Source organism: Cyphellophora europaea, assembly GCF_000365145.1.
Source record: "Cyphellophora europaea CBS 101466 unplaced genomic scaffold supercont1.2, whole genome shotgun sequence".
Taxonomy (NCBI): Eukaryota; Fungi; Ascomycota; class Eurotiomycetes; order Chaetothyriales; family Cyphellophoraceae; genus Cyphellophora; species Cyphellophora europaea.
In genome coordinates, this window is record NW_008481808.1 from 2,900,078 (window position 1) to 2,914,043 (window position 13,966).

Sequence of the window (13,966 nt, forward strand, 5' to 3'; positions counted from 1 at the left end):
ACCCATCACGAATAGCTCTGTCCCGGAGCCTCTTTCTTTTGCACACTATCTATAGCACTGCCTCTATGTGGCTTCTGCAGCACAATAGGCACAATGCCTCTCTGACGGCCTGACAATTCCCCCACCTTGCCGCCGATTCCGCACTTGATTGTGACGACGATAAAAGTGCACCTCCCCGTCTTGTGATCCAACCTTTCACATCCCTGTCGACCGCGCCCAACCGTGTGGATGTTCTGGACTTACGCCTCGATTTGTCTGGCTGTGCCGAACACACTCAGACCTGTGTGGCTGTACTATTTTCACACCTCGCAGCCCGTGTCGCAAATCCGGTAGTAGAGTGAGCCTCGATTAGCAGGTTTGCTGTCATAAGCTGGACTTGTCAACCCGTTCGTGAAGATCGAGAGCCCTACTTTTCTCAGCTCGCTCTGCCCATCGACACCGTTTTCAGCCTCACTTTTATCCTCGAGCAGAGCCTCTCATTCCACGAACTCAATAATCAGAGGTACGTCCGTCGGCTTTTCTTACTTCACTAGACACCTCTTTAAGTCAAATCATGCCACTGCTTTCCCTTTGGCCATCGTCTGGCCCGCAGCACCATCGCTGCGAGGGGAAGTTCCGCGTCCTTACTTCAGCTAAGATGGATCTCTGGACTTTGAGGCTCCCGCATGCCTGCCGGCGGTCCAGACCTCCAGTCCGTTCATGGTCTCCCAATTCTCTCCAAAGGTTCGATTTCAGCTACTCGCGTCGTCCTACTTTGTTGGGCGCATCGTATTCACTAGTACCTTGAGCCTCTTTCATGGCTTTGCTGCCCATTCTGCTCTTTGTGTGCTCACCTTTCTATTCGTTGCTGCTGTCCCGACTAAGCTGACTCACGATTCGCAGTGGAGTGTGACCGCACCGTCGATCGTACCAACCCCCAGCCCAAGCCCCAGTCCACGCAATGACAGACTGCTAGGAGGGGCAGGGCTGCAATGGTCTCGTTCACGTCTCAAATACTGCCTGCAAACCGGCACTGATGGCATACGCCAATGGCTACTGAGACTTCGGATGACTATTCAGAGACGTTGGCGGCCCAAATTGCAAGGCTGAAGAGCCCAGGACTGGAGGTGACCGAGGTCAAGCTGAGGCACGTATCAGAATCGCCGCCTTTGGTCTCCAGGGACTCGTCGGCCGTTCCGAGCGACGTCGACGAGAGCGGCGGACCCTACGAAGATCGCAAGCCGGGCTCGCAGGGCGATTATGTTCTTTTGAGTCAGTTGGCCCCAAACAATCCCGACGCTGCAGAGCATGCTCTAAATCATGCGCTCCCCGTTATAGAGAAGAACAATTCGTCCCCGCCCAGGCCGATGAGCATTGACCCTCCGCGATCAACGATCGACGCGGCCGATGAGGACCATATCCCTCACTCAGACGTCCTGAAGCAGGACCAAGATGGAGACTTCAGGCTCAGAGCAAGGAAGGAGTCGTTAGAGGGCGCTCTGTGCCGCAATGGAGGTCGACTGTCGCTGCAAGATCCACCCTCGCCCAATGCTGAAAAGAAACAGCAATACGACATCAGACCGCCTCCGCTTAGGCCGTCGCTTGCACCACGGCAGGAGGGATTCGTGGAGGACTCCCTTGCCAAATCGCCGCTACTCTCCAAGTTCACGATCGATGAGCGCAATGGCGACCCCAATAATACCCTAGCTGCGATGCAGACGACGTCTCCTCCGAGACCGTCAGTTGGCCCACAAGAAGGAAGGCAGACGTTACCGTCCTTGACCACCGCACTCAGCGATGCCGGCTCTCCATTCTCAGCGCCGTCCCCCTACCTATCTCGTTCAGCGTCCTCAACATTCGGGCATCCACTGTCCTCGATCTCGTCAGCAATGTCACCGCCCAATTACTCTTCCAATCCTTCGCTGTGGACAACATCACGCAAGCAAACCAATTCAACATCGACCCCTTCTGATTACGCTGCCTCGGCCTCAACGCCGCAATCCGCCTGGACAACCCAGTCACCCGCTGGCTCTCTAACGACGCCACTGAGCAGCACCTCATCCCACCCAGCACCGCCGCCACCATCTGCAGCCCAACCCGGATCGATAGCAGAGCCCACCTTAACAACAACGGCCAGCGGTCCCCTCCTCTCTCCCACCCACCAACCCCTCCCATCAGACCACAGCGCCAATTCATCCATCTCCATCTCCTCCCCGACCGCCGCTCTCTCTACAGCTGCCGCTGCCCAAGCCGCGAGCCTCAATGGCATCTTCCGCTGCTCCATGCCTGGCTGCACGGCCGTCCCCTTCCAGACACAGTATCTCCTCAACTCGCACATGAACGTGCACTCCGACCAGCGCCCGCACTTCTGTCCGGTTAGGGACTGCCCCCGTGGCCCCGGCGGACAGGGCTTCAAGCGGAAGAATGAGATGATTCGGTATGTTGTTCCCTTGTCGTATACTTTCTCCTCCGCCCCTTTGACATGGTCCGACGTCGACGGTCGAACTGATAGTTGACAACGAACCAACAGGCACGGTCTTGTCCACACCAGCCCAGGCTACACCTGCCCCTTCTGTCCAGACCAGACGCACCGATACCCACGGCCTGACAACCTGCAGCGGCATGTGCGCGTGCACCACATGGAGAAAGACCGCGACGATCCCATGCTGAGAGAGGTGCTGGCGCAGCGTCCTGAAGGTGGCGCAAGGGGTAGGCGGAGACGCTTGGGAACCTGACCGCGGCAAGCTTGTACTGATGACGGTGCCATTGGCTCGTCGCCGCGCGGTGGGCATCTATCAACGGCACACACGCGAACAGAAGGCTCCGCTCGGTCAGAGACATGCAGAAGGCCAAGGGAAGGGGCCAAAAAAGCTGTGGAGGAGGAACCTAAGCATGGCGTGGTTCAGCCAATTCGTTTCGCTCTGTATACTTCTAACACGCACGAAACCTAACATTTTACGACCGATGAATGACAAATCGCCGCCGCCGCCGCCGACGACAACACTTTTCTTTTGACGATCAACTAACGCATACGGGGGCAAGGGGTTGAAGCTACTAGCGTTTTTTCCTTCCGATTTGCGCAACGGGCAGGCGCGCAGACGAAGAAGAGACGCAGATGAGATGAGGGGCGCAATGCGAACGCCGGCGCCAGCATCAATGTCCAAAATGCTTTACTAAAGGGAGTTCCGAATGAAACGGCCCACGGCCATGAGCTCACATAGGGTGGTTTATAGACATGTCCCCCACCACGTTTTTTCAACTATTCTTCCCCCAAGTTTGGTGGTTCCAGCTTTTCGGGCGTTACAAGGCCCAGCGGATCCAGTACTTGTCTTTTTGACTTGACTTGACATGGTAGAAGAAACGCGAAGGGAATAAGTGGAGAGAGGAGAGGTGGTTGTTATCGGTGCTTCGGCGAAGCTGGGATGGGATCAAATCGATCTTGTTTCGTGGCAATGCTCGTACACATGAACTTGAGTTGGCTATAATGAGTCCCGAGGCTTTGTGTCTCTGTACGTTGTGTGTGTTGGTAGTGGAACGGTTTTTACACATAGTAGTCTAGGGGTTTTCACACACCAACCGACTAATACAGTAGAAGTACAGCTGTGCTCACATCTATAAACACACACTTGACTTATGCCGACCGACGGCTACTCCTCATGCATTGCATGCAACTACACCATTGGCCCCATCCCACCACCCTGTGAAGGCATCAAGGCTCTGACGCGATCCATGAGAGAACCCTCTTTCTTATCCTCTTCCACCATGGCCTGAATTTCTTCCACTGTGTTGGGCTTCACCGTGCCCCACACCTTCCAACCTTCATCTTCTCCTTGGAATAAAATCTTCTGCAACACGACATACTCAGTCAAGGTCTTCTGCTGGTCCCCCTTGCCATTGTTGAGGTTGTACTTCTGTTTTGACGTGATGCGCACAATGACCTGCCTTATCAGTACATCGTTTGAGACGGGCAGGGCGCCAACGACGTCGTTGACGACTTTGTACGCCTTCCCCGGCATCCACGAGCACAGTGGCCATGGTGGCACTTTGCTGCCCAGCACTGGCAGGCCACCGTAGCTCAGCAACTCCCAGTGTTCCTGGTTTGATGCTCCCGACTTCGTCGCGCCACGACGCTCGATGCGGTTGCAGGCCTTTGTGGCCAGGCCGGTGCAGCAGTGGGCGCGTAGCCAGTGCTTGTCCCCTGCAGCGATGGCGGTGTTGAGTTCTCGGTGTAGTGTTAGAGCATCTGTGATGCGGGAGGTGAGGTGCAGTGGTATCGGCCGTTTCCGTAAGGAGGCGGTTGAGAAGACGCGGAACCCTTTTCGGCGAGTCCAGGCGAGATTGTATACAAGACTGTACGGGTTGGGCGTTAGTCAGACGTGTGTACAGGGTGGGAGGATTGGCTGCGGTCATTGATATGAAACCCGCACGGAGGGGAAGGGAGCCACGAACCCGAAATTATTCATGAATGGCTTCTTGAAGAGCATCCATAGAATGCGCAAAAACAGCGTCGGCTTGGAAAAAGCAATACGGAGATAGTCGACGAGCGGTGCAGCAACGAAGGTCTTTGGGAAGAGACCCACGTCGCCAGGTATCTTCGCCTTGGTCATATTTTGCATCTTGGACGAATTGGCTTCGCCGACCTGAGCGGCGACCATTCTGGATATCTCGTTACCAGATCTTCGCCCTTGAGTCGCCGAGGAGGCATGGCGACGAGAGGCAGTGTTGGAATTTTGCGCTTTGGCCGCAAGGTTTACGGACGCTTGCACCATGCCAGCGGAGGCGCATCGTGAGCAAACGCGGGATCGAGTGGCAAAGCCAGAGGGGATTTGGAGCGCGGCGCGCATTGTACGCTCCATTTTGATGGTTTAGGGGATGCGTGTGCGCTGCTGTGAGGCTTGTAGTTGTCTCCAGGACTGGTGTGTGCCGGGTAGGGAGGAGCCTCAAGACAGGACGGCTAAGACCATGGCAGCTGGCTGGAAGAGTATACGGAGATGCGCAATGCTTGGTCCGGGCAGATCTGTTGTAGCCCCGGCCCTTTTTGGTACGCTACCGATGCCGTCGCAAGTCGATATGGATGAGCTCTGGCAGACTGTCGAGCGCAGCCATGAGGTGGAGAAGAGCAGAAGCTAGGCGCTGTAATTTATATTACGAGTGATACGTAACGCTAGGACGTCTCCGGCCCGATGATTACTGGCCTCCGAAATACCAATACCTGCCCCCCTGCTTCCACCCAGTCTCGCCTGTCTAGAATTCTAGCCGCCAGAGATCATCGAGCCGGACGTTCGATTCAGCAAGTCCTCCAGTGACAACAATGACAGATCTTCCGGGCACCACATCTGCATCAAACCACCCCCGTGCAGGCGGTGTTTGCCCGCTTGCTTCAACCGCATGCCACTCCTGCGACTGAATATCGAACAACCAGATATCGCTCAACATTTTCCCCGCGCCTGCATGCCCAAGATTGCTAGGATTGCTCTCACCAAAGAAAGTAACAAGTGATGGCTTTCCTGCTACATTCAAAGCTTGCAGACTGCACACGCTCCGGGCAATAGGCCCAGCCTTGCCGTCTGGTGAATATGAGATGGTCGTCCAAGTGTCAGTGGAGGGATCGTATGAATCAAGTGCACCGCCCTGCTCGGTGTTGCCGTCGAAGCCATTCATACGGTAAAGATGACCTCCAGAAAACGCTATCGATGAACCTCCTCTGGATGGCGCAGGTGCATCCGCCAACCTCTTCCATGCCTTGTTGTTGATGTTGAATGCCCATAAATCAGCGAGTCTACCTTTCTCGGGGCACCCGGCATGCACATATATCGTATTATCACCATCGGATGCCATGGCGTGATAGCTTCGTCCCTCCGGATAGGCTGCTTTGGTGTCGCTCGGCCACAGCCGAGTCCATTCCCGCCTGAACGTTTCAAGCACCCACAGCATCCCGTGCTCCTCGATTGGCGCCATTTGAAGGCCACCGCGGCCAGAGAACATATACATATTGTAGCCTAGGGCGGCTGAGGCCGATCCAACCCGTGGCGGTGCGGTGTCTGAGGTGGGTGTGATGGTGTCGATAGAGGCATGATCGCCTTAACATCAGGCGTCAGGCAGTCCACCTGAGGATCTGGACTTGTTTGGACTTACTCTGCAGGTCGACGATATTGACATTCGCATCAACAGGATGCCGCGGCTGAAGCTCACCCCCGTAGATGTAAGCGTTGCTGCCAATGACCGTGAGACATTGCGACGAGCGCTGTAGGTCCGGCAATGCCATCAACTTGGTCCATGTGGCAGTCATTACGCTATATTTGTGCCCAAGACTGGACGATTATGGTAAATAGATGGCGCATGGCTTGCCTTTAGTATCAACGAGTACCTTGGATTTGAGTTCGATAAGGCTCGTTGGGCCATCTCGTACTTATGCGGTCATTGCCGATAGCGACTGGTGCGCTGATCTCGGTGGGGGTTCTTCCGACACTCATGCAGAGCCACGCTTTTCACCGCAATTGGCTCGCAAAGCATCACTACTGCAAGATCGGCAGGCATATGAGCGTCAAAGAACCAGCCCTGCAGAACCAGCAAGAACGACCTGTGATGAAAGTCAATGCTGTTTACGATGATACGGCCTTGCCCTTGTTAGTTCGGCAGGAAAACTCCTGCATTGTTTATTTGTGTATCTTCAGATCTATCCATTCTACAGCTCTCCAGACATGGCAAGTCACCCAGCAGACGAACCTACCCCGCAGCATGCCATCGAGCACACCACCCGGTTGCTCACAGTGGAGGACGATGATATTTCCACTGATCATGTCCGGCCCACGCATGATATGGAAGAAGAGTCCGGTGTGGATATCTCTGTCGCCTTGACAGCCACGGCCAGGAGGCTGTACGTTTCACACTTCCTCTCAACGTGGAACACGCGTGTGTTCGAGTTTGGAGCCGTTTTGTATCTGGCGGCCATCTTTCCCGGGACGCTGCTGCCAATGTCGACCTACGCTCTGTGTCGTGGCTTGTCTGCTGTGGTCCTTTCTCCAGCGGTAGGGCGGTACATTGACTCCGGCGAGCGACTCCACGTCGTTCGGACATCGATCGTTGTGCAGCGTATCGCAGTGACTTTGTCTTGCGCTCTTCTTTGGTTGATGGTTATTGGCGTGGCCCGTCAGCGATGGCTCAAAATAGCCATGGTCGGAGTGCTCTCCTTGACCGCTTGCGTGGAGAAACTATGCTCCATCATGAACCTGGTAGCAGTTGAAAGAGACTGGGTGGTTGTTGTCGCAAGAGACTCAGCGCCAGCTTTAAGGACCCTCAACTCACAGATGCGTCGAATCGATTTGCTCTGTAAGCTTGTTGGCCCTTTTGCCGTCTCTTTAATCGACGGATATTCGACCGAGACCGCGATCCTCGTCAATCTGGGCATGAACTTGCTCTCACTGCCATTAGAGTATTATGCAATTAGAAGGGTGTACAGGAGCACGCCAGCCCTGCAACTGTCGGAGCCGAGAAGCATCGAGGCGAACGAGGTACAATCATGGAGTCAGTCACTCATGCAGGTCCGCAAGCAGCTATGCGTATATTTCGGCCATCCCGCGATGAGACCATCCTTGGCGGGGGCGTTGCTCTATCTGACGGTTCTTTCCTTCTCTGGCCAGATGGTGACTTATCTCCTGGCCGTCGGTTTTACGTCTATACACGTAGCTATAGCAAGGACCATATCTGTCAGCTTCGAGATCTCGGCAACGTGGCTCGCCCCATGGGTCATGAGTTGCGTGGGCTCAGTACGAAGTGGTATCTGGTTCCTCAGTTGGCAGATGCTGTGCCTTGCTGCAGGAGTCACGGCGTTCAGCCTCACCGGCGACCCTGCTTGGGCTGCTATTGGGCTCGTCATCGGCACGATTCTCAGCCGTGTGGGTCTATGGGGTTTCGATCTGTCATCTCAGGTGATCGTGCAGGAAGAGGTCCAAGCAGAATATCGCGGCTCGTTTTCCTCTATCGAAGCATCACTGCAGAACGGCTTTGAGCTATGTTCCTTCGCGGCGACAATGGTCTTCTCGCAGCCTGAGCAGTTCCAGTGGCCGGTGTTACTAAGCTGTAGCGCCGTCTACGTGGCGGGCGTGCTTTATGCTTGGTTTGTGCGGGACAGACGAGGCCACCTGGTCCACTTCTGCGAGCGAACGGATTCAAAGAAAAGAATATGGCATACCACGCACCGCCGCACTGGGCTGCTGAGTGACGATTGAAGAGAGGAGCCTGTGGACTACAAACATCGTTCGCGACTAGCTGGTGCTATAAGGAGCCAGCATCGGGTACTCCGTATCTAGCCGGGAAATTAGACTGCGTTTCGGGTTTGAGAGTGCCTAGTAAACCTTGCCGTTCTGGTCATGGTGTTAGATCCAACATCTCGGTGTCCGCGAAAGCAGCCTCGGGCGCGGCCATGAGCTGCAAAGGTTAGAGAAGCCAGATGATTCAGGACTCTCCGAGCTTGAGATTTCGATCCCCAACACCTGGCTAGCGGAACGGGAAAGCGCCACGATGCACATGCATGAACGGTGAAGCTTGGAGACTCGCGGAGCAAACGGGCCCTGGGTTTCGACTTGCATCGACCTTCGCATCCATGTTCTAGAATTTAGTGAGTTAGTAATTCCGAAATATGGTGCATCAACGGCGTCCCACACTTGATCAAATGTAGAGACGCTGCTCAACGCGTGGTTTTATATGCCCGAGACTGCTGTGACAACGTTGAGTCAACAGGGCTTGAAGTAGTTGTCTACAGCTTCCATGACGTTTGACCATCATCACTTCAGCACATCTTCTAACTTGGTCCGTTGTCTTATGCATCTGCATCTGCATCTGCATAGAGATGGCAGACGTCGAAGGGGAGGCTTGGCGATGACGGAAACGGACTAGTGCATCTGCCCCTTGAGAACGAACGCCGCGAAATTTGAGCCTCAACTTCTTCGCCTGCTCATCCTCGTCTACTCTTCCCTGTCTTTGTGGATCTTGAACCATCAAGTCTGAAACGGCGACCATGCTACCTGGCCAAGTCGCGCTTCGTGGCTCTGCACCCTAGTGGTTGGCTTGCAGCGCAGCTCGTGTTTCCTACCAGTCACAATGCACCTTGCGGTCGAGTATGACTCCTTGAAACAATCCTCCAGATGCAAATCCTGCGAAATCTGCCCTGATCTTTTTGTTCATCTCGGGTCTCGCCAGCTGGTCCGAACGATCGGCCTAAAAGTATATACGCTTATTAACGTCACATCGGCGGCGCTCGCCCAGACCACGCGCATGTTGAGTCCCTCTGTCCAGTTCTCATTGTTTGAAGCTTGGCCATGTCCGGTATGCTCTTTGTGCCAAAGCCCCCAATTTGGGGTCCGAAAGGCGCCACTTTCTTTGATACCGCCTGCTGCCATGACCATCCTCCTGTCGGCGTGGGCCTTTAATCTCATGGCTGCAGGCTCCTCAAAGCACACCTCAGTATATACAATGCCTCTCCGGGCAACGGTACGTACTCTTGCTCTCCCCAGTCCTTCTTGACCACTTCCATCCAGTACACTCGTTTTTTGTGTTGCATAGAGCCTGTCCCTGCGAGTCGGTGACTCTGCATTCGTTCTTTTCGCACGCCCGGATCGTGCTAAACTTCCCACACTCGTTTTCTCTATCGTAACAACAGCCACTCTTTTGAAACACTTCCTACCACAGCGCCAGCAGCTCCCACGAACCATGTCTACCCTTCTATCATTGGGCCTCCTGGCCGCCGCAGTCTCGCCAGCTGCCGCCTTCTGGCGCCTCCCCTGCAAAGCCCCCGTCGTGGTCGAGCGCACGGATCCCATTGTGCAGCCTGGCGCCGTCTCACGCCATGTGCACACCATCATGGGCGGCAACGGCTTCAAGCCCAGCATGAATTACAACGACACCCAGGCTTCCACCTGCGCCTCGTGCACCGTCATCGGCGATGACTCCAACTACTGGGTCCCCACCGTCTACTACAGACATGAGGACGGCTCTTTCGAGACCGTGAACCAGCTTGGTGGTGCCACGGTCTACTACCTCCAGCGCGCCCCCCAGGGCAAGGAGATGAAAGCCTTCCCCGAGGGCTTCCGCATGGTCGCTGGTGACCAGTACAAGCGCTCTGGTGGCGACGACGTCACCACCAAAGCCATTTCCTACGCCTGCCTGGACTACAACGGCCCAGCAAGGCCCGAAACGCCAAACTTCCCCAACTACAACTGCGCCAACGGCCTCCGCGCCCAAGTCTTCTTTCCCTCGTGTTGGGACGGTGTCAACCTCGACTCGCCCGACCACAAATCCCACGTCGCCTACCCAGAGGGCATGAACAGCGGCAAATGCCCAGACACGCATCCTGTGCACCTTATCAGCATCTTCTACGAGATCCTCTGGGAGACCAACAAGTTCGCCGACAAGTGGTACGGCAACTCGCAGCCCTTCGTCTTCTCCACCGGCGACCCCACAGGCTACGGCGGACACGGCGACTTTCTCAACGGCTGGGACGTGCCCCTACTCCAACAGGCCATCAATACCTGCACCGCCGACAGCGGCAACGTCGAAGACTGCGCAGCCTTCAACCTCCGCCCCGATAAGCAAGCCGAGGGCTGCACCATCCCCACCGTCGTCGACGAGCCCGTCTTCGGCAAGCTTGACGCCCTCCCGGGCTGCAACGACGTCACTCCCGGCCCCGACCCCGCCCCAAAGCCAACAGATACCTGCACCAAGGGCGCCACCAACCTCAGCAACGGCACCGCCTCCACCGGCCCCAGCGTCGACGGCTGGAACTATCTGGGCTGCGGCAACGACAACTACTACAACCGCGCGCTGACCAAAGCCAACACCGCCTCGGACGACATGTCGAACGAGAAGTGCGCCACCTTCTGTGAGGGCAAGGGCCACAGCATCGCCGGCACGCAGTACGGCCGGGAATGCTACTGCGACGACACGCTGCGCGACGACGCCGCGCCCGTCCCCGGCGTCAACGGGCTGTGCAAGATGCCCTGCTCCGGCGCCGCGGACGAGATGTGTGGTGGCTATGGCACGCTGAGCTTGTTCCAGAAGGCCGGTGCGAAGACTACGAGGAGCATGAGCAGCGAGGAGGTGGTCGTGAGGAGACATGCTGGCTGGCATGCTAGCCGCGCGAGGAAGGCTGTTTGAACGCTGATGGAAACTTAGGAGGAAGTAGAGAAAATCTTTTAAAAGGGCCGGGCACGGGTCTGAGGCGAGACTCCGGCCTGTAGTTGATTGAGGTTGGGTGGCCAGGCTGGGTGCTTGAGGTTGCATTATTTTGCGCGTGGTCCGCTTCATCTAGGACCAAAAAAAGGAGACCTTCACTTCGATATCAGTATTAGCTTACAACACGGGGTTTTTCCACCTCTCTTTTCAGATGGTTCTCAAAGGTTCCAGACGGTAGGGGACCGCGCTTGAACGGAACCAGCATAATTTTGGAGCCCCTTGACGAGATCTCAAGATAGCAAGAAAAACAGTTTGGCCAATTTCGGTGGGAGAAAGCCCTTCAGCCACTTCAATTGATTCAAAAACACTTGTAGCGGCCTTAACCTCTTCTATGCATTCAGATATGTTTGTAGGACACTCTAGCTCGTTCTGCCTCTTGTGTTGACAAAACACGTTCGTTGGCCGCGTTTACTCCGGTACTGCTGTGACTACAAACTGCTGCTCCGTAACTCAGCCATTCGTAAACATCGTGGATGTCGTGCAGTAGTCTCCCATATGGATATTTAATTTCGTGATGTCGTGAGCCCATCTTTGTATGTCTTGTCACGCGTAGTTGGTCGTTAACACTCTCGCTCCTCCTTGACTGTCAACGACAAGGCAAACTTCCACCAGTCAAGCTTTCCTCTCAATGCTGCCATGGTAAGCAAATCCTTGGAATAGACCGCAATCTTCACGTCAGCAAGTTTCGAAATGTCTGGGTCGCCTTCGAGGCCCAAGACAACCAGTGTGTCTAGGTTGTTGGCGTTCTTTGCGGCGCTTTTGCTCGGAGCTGATTTCTTGACCTCATCGGCACCCAGCACAGTGGCCAGCTTAGACAATTCCTTGGCAACCGTGGGGGTGACGGCTTCTTGCAGGCGCTTGGTCAGGTAGACGGTAGACCCAGAAAGCAGGTGCGTAAGGCCTTTTCGGCCTCTTTCAATCGCGTCAGCCAGATTGAAGCCCCATTCTCGTTCGCGGTCAGGGTCTTCCGGCAAGTAGCGGCTAGGCTCAAGAAATCTGCTTTTGCGCGTCGAGTCAAGGAGCCACTGCTCTGTTACGATGACCTTCCCTGTGGAGATAGCGAGAAGAAGACTTCCAGATTTCACGAGCGGTCCGTCGCCTACGCACAGCACATCTGCACTGACGATACTCTTTGTGCAAGATCCGCCCATCTCTTCGAAGTAGCGCATGATCTTCTTGTGCCCTTGGTCTATCGTTGTATTCCCTGCCATATAGACAATAGGTGCCCAGTCTGATATTGTTAATAAACTCGTGGTAGCGGTGCTGATTGCCTTCCCGCGGTGCTGATTGCCTTCCCGCGGTGCGATTTTGTAGTTGGCAACGCTTTGGGTGTAACATGGGATTGTTTCTTCTTCCTCTTACGCATATACCCAGAGAGAGTCGTCTTGGGTGCGACCGTGATCGTTTTGCCTTCGCTGACAACGTCGTCGTCATGCTCACTGTCTCTCTCTGGAGTCTCAGGACTAAGACGAGCCCGTTTTTGTACACCATCGCCGCTTGACGACTCCCATGAACGTTTTATCGACCGTCTAGAAGTTGTAGAAGCACCGTCATCTAGGATTATCGCTGACGTCGAGGCGGAGAGAAGTACGGATAAGCACGATGAGCCGGTATCTGTATCAGGGTCGGGGGTGCAGGGAGACTCTGAATCAGCAGCCGTAGAAGCTGAGGCTGCCAGGATTGGGCACGTCTTCGTGCTGTTAGGGGAGGTCGCTGGCTGAGAAGGTGCCATTGGTTCTAGAGCATCCGATGGTAGATGACGTGCCGGTAGGGGAGGAGGCCGCATCGAATTGTGCACGCTGCCACGTTCATCTTCCCAAAGGATCTCCCACCGTCCAGCAGGGGTCAGGAAGTGATCACCTTCTCGAATGATGATGCTATACTTGCTGCCGGGTACACTCTTGGGGATGTCGAGATGAGAACCGTTGTTACCGAGGACAGTGCATTCGTCATCCTCGAAATTGGTGAGAGCAACGACTTTGCTGCCCGACCCAGGGCGAACTTCTAGAGAGGTTTAGTGAGATAAGCACAGCGTGTCCACGTGTGAGAGAATCACCAATCTGAACTCCAGAAGATGGAGCTGCCGACAAAGCAATTGTGCCTTGCACAGGTGCAGAGGGGAGGCAGAAATTTCCACCCTCAATCGAAGTCAATACGCGCTCACCAGCAGGGTCGTGAAAGGCAAGAAAAACACCGAACATGGCAACAACAAGTGATGAAACAGGAGATGGGCCAGGATGAACAAGGGTTAGCGGATCATTGACGGCGAAGACATTGGATGGCGAAGGGGACCAGGCCGATGGTAAAGACTCGTGCCGGCTATCGACATGATTTGGGCAGGCACTTCCGTCAATTACAGAGATTCTCGGTACCAATCCCGAGGCACACCTTCCTTCGTTCTTCTGCCAGGTTCATAGCAGCTCAGATGCATGTCTGCTAGCTCAGTGCCATCTGTCGTAGCCTTTCCGGCCCTCTTGAGCCAACACAGCAGTTCACGATCTAGATTTGGCAAGAGACTGACGGCGTTGTCCAACATGAGATGAAGTGATTGGACATTCATTGATTAGCTGGTATGCCGAGTACCGCCCGCTTCCCAATCGTGAACAATATGAAGAATCCCTTACTATTGTTCTTGGTGTCTCACTTACCCGTAGGACGAACGAGCAACGAACCGAAGTCGCCTGTTGCGTATTGTGCCTGAGCACAGTTGACTTCAGAGAACGGTACCGGCACCACATATTACAATCCTTCCACGTCA

At 55.0% G+C, this 13,966-nt stretch overlaps 6 protein-coding genes across 6 annotated transcripts; 3 read left to right on the plus strand and 3 right to left on the minus strand.

Moving 5' to 3' along the window:
• Positions 1-1,028: 1,028 nt before the first annotated feature.
• HMPREF1541_02608 (uncharacterized protein) lies at positions 1,029-2,714 on the plus strand (the record flags this gene model as incomplete). The annotated part of the gene is made up of 2 exons (XM_008716963.1): positions 1,029-2,416; positions 2,510-2,714. The coding sequence occupies 2 exons, from the start codon at positions 1,029-1,031 to the stop codon at positions 2,712-2,714; spliced, it is 1,593 nt and encodes a 530-aa protein (XP_008715185.1).
• Positions 2,715-3,650: 936 nt separating this feature from the next.
• HMPREF1541_02609 (uncharacterized protein) lies at positions 3,651-4,634 on the minus strand (the record flags this gene model as incomplete). Its single annotated transcript, XM_008716964.1, has 2 exons — positions 3,651-4,329; positions 4,429-4,634. The coding sequence occupies 2 exons, from the start codon at positions 4,632-4,634 to the stop codon at positions 3,651-3,653; spliced, it is 885 nt and encodes a 294-aa protein (XP_008715186.1).
• Positions 4,635-5,223: 589 nt separating this feature from the next.
• On the minus strand, positions 5,224-6,268 carry HMPREF1541_02610 (uncharacterized protein; the record flags this gene model as incomplete). Its single annotated transcript, XM_008716965.1, has 2 exons — positions 5,224-6,059; positions 6,115-6,268. 2 exons carry the CDS (start codon positions 6,266-6,268, stop codon positions 5,224-5,226), a joined length of 990 nt encoding a protein of 329 aa, XP_008715187.1.
• Positions 6,269-6,680: 412 nt separating this feature from the next.
• On the plus strand, positions 6,681-8,207 carry HMPREF1541_02611 (uncharacterized protein; the record flags this gene model as incomplete). The annotated part of the gene is made up of 1 exon (XM_008716966.1): positions 6,681-8,207. The coding sequence occupies one exon, from the start codon at positions 6,681-6,683 to the stop codon at positions 8,205-8,207; it is 1,527 nt and encodes a 508-aa protein (XP_008715188.1).
• A 1,480-nt stretch (positions 8,208-9,687) lies between these two features.
• Positions 9,688-11,130, plus strand: HMPREF1541_02612 (uncharacterized protein; the record flags this gene model as incomplete). Its single annotated transcript, XM_008716967.1, has 1 exon — positions 9,688-11,130. One exon carries the CDS (start codon positions 9,688-9,690, stop codon positions 11,128-11,130), a length of 1,443 nt encoding a protein of 480 aa, XP_008715189.1.
• Positions 11,131-11,768: 638 nt separating this feature from the next.
• Positions 11,769-12,419, minus strand: HMPREF1541_02613 (uncharacterized protein; the record flags this gene model as incomplete). The annotated part of the gene is made up of 1 exon (XM_008716968.1): positions 11,769-12,419. One exon carries the CDS (start codon positions 12,417-12,419, stop codon positions 11,769-11,771), a length of 651 nt encoding a protein of 216 aa, XP_008715190.1.
• Positions 12,420-13,966: the final 1,547 nt, after the last annotated feature.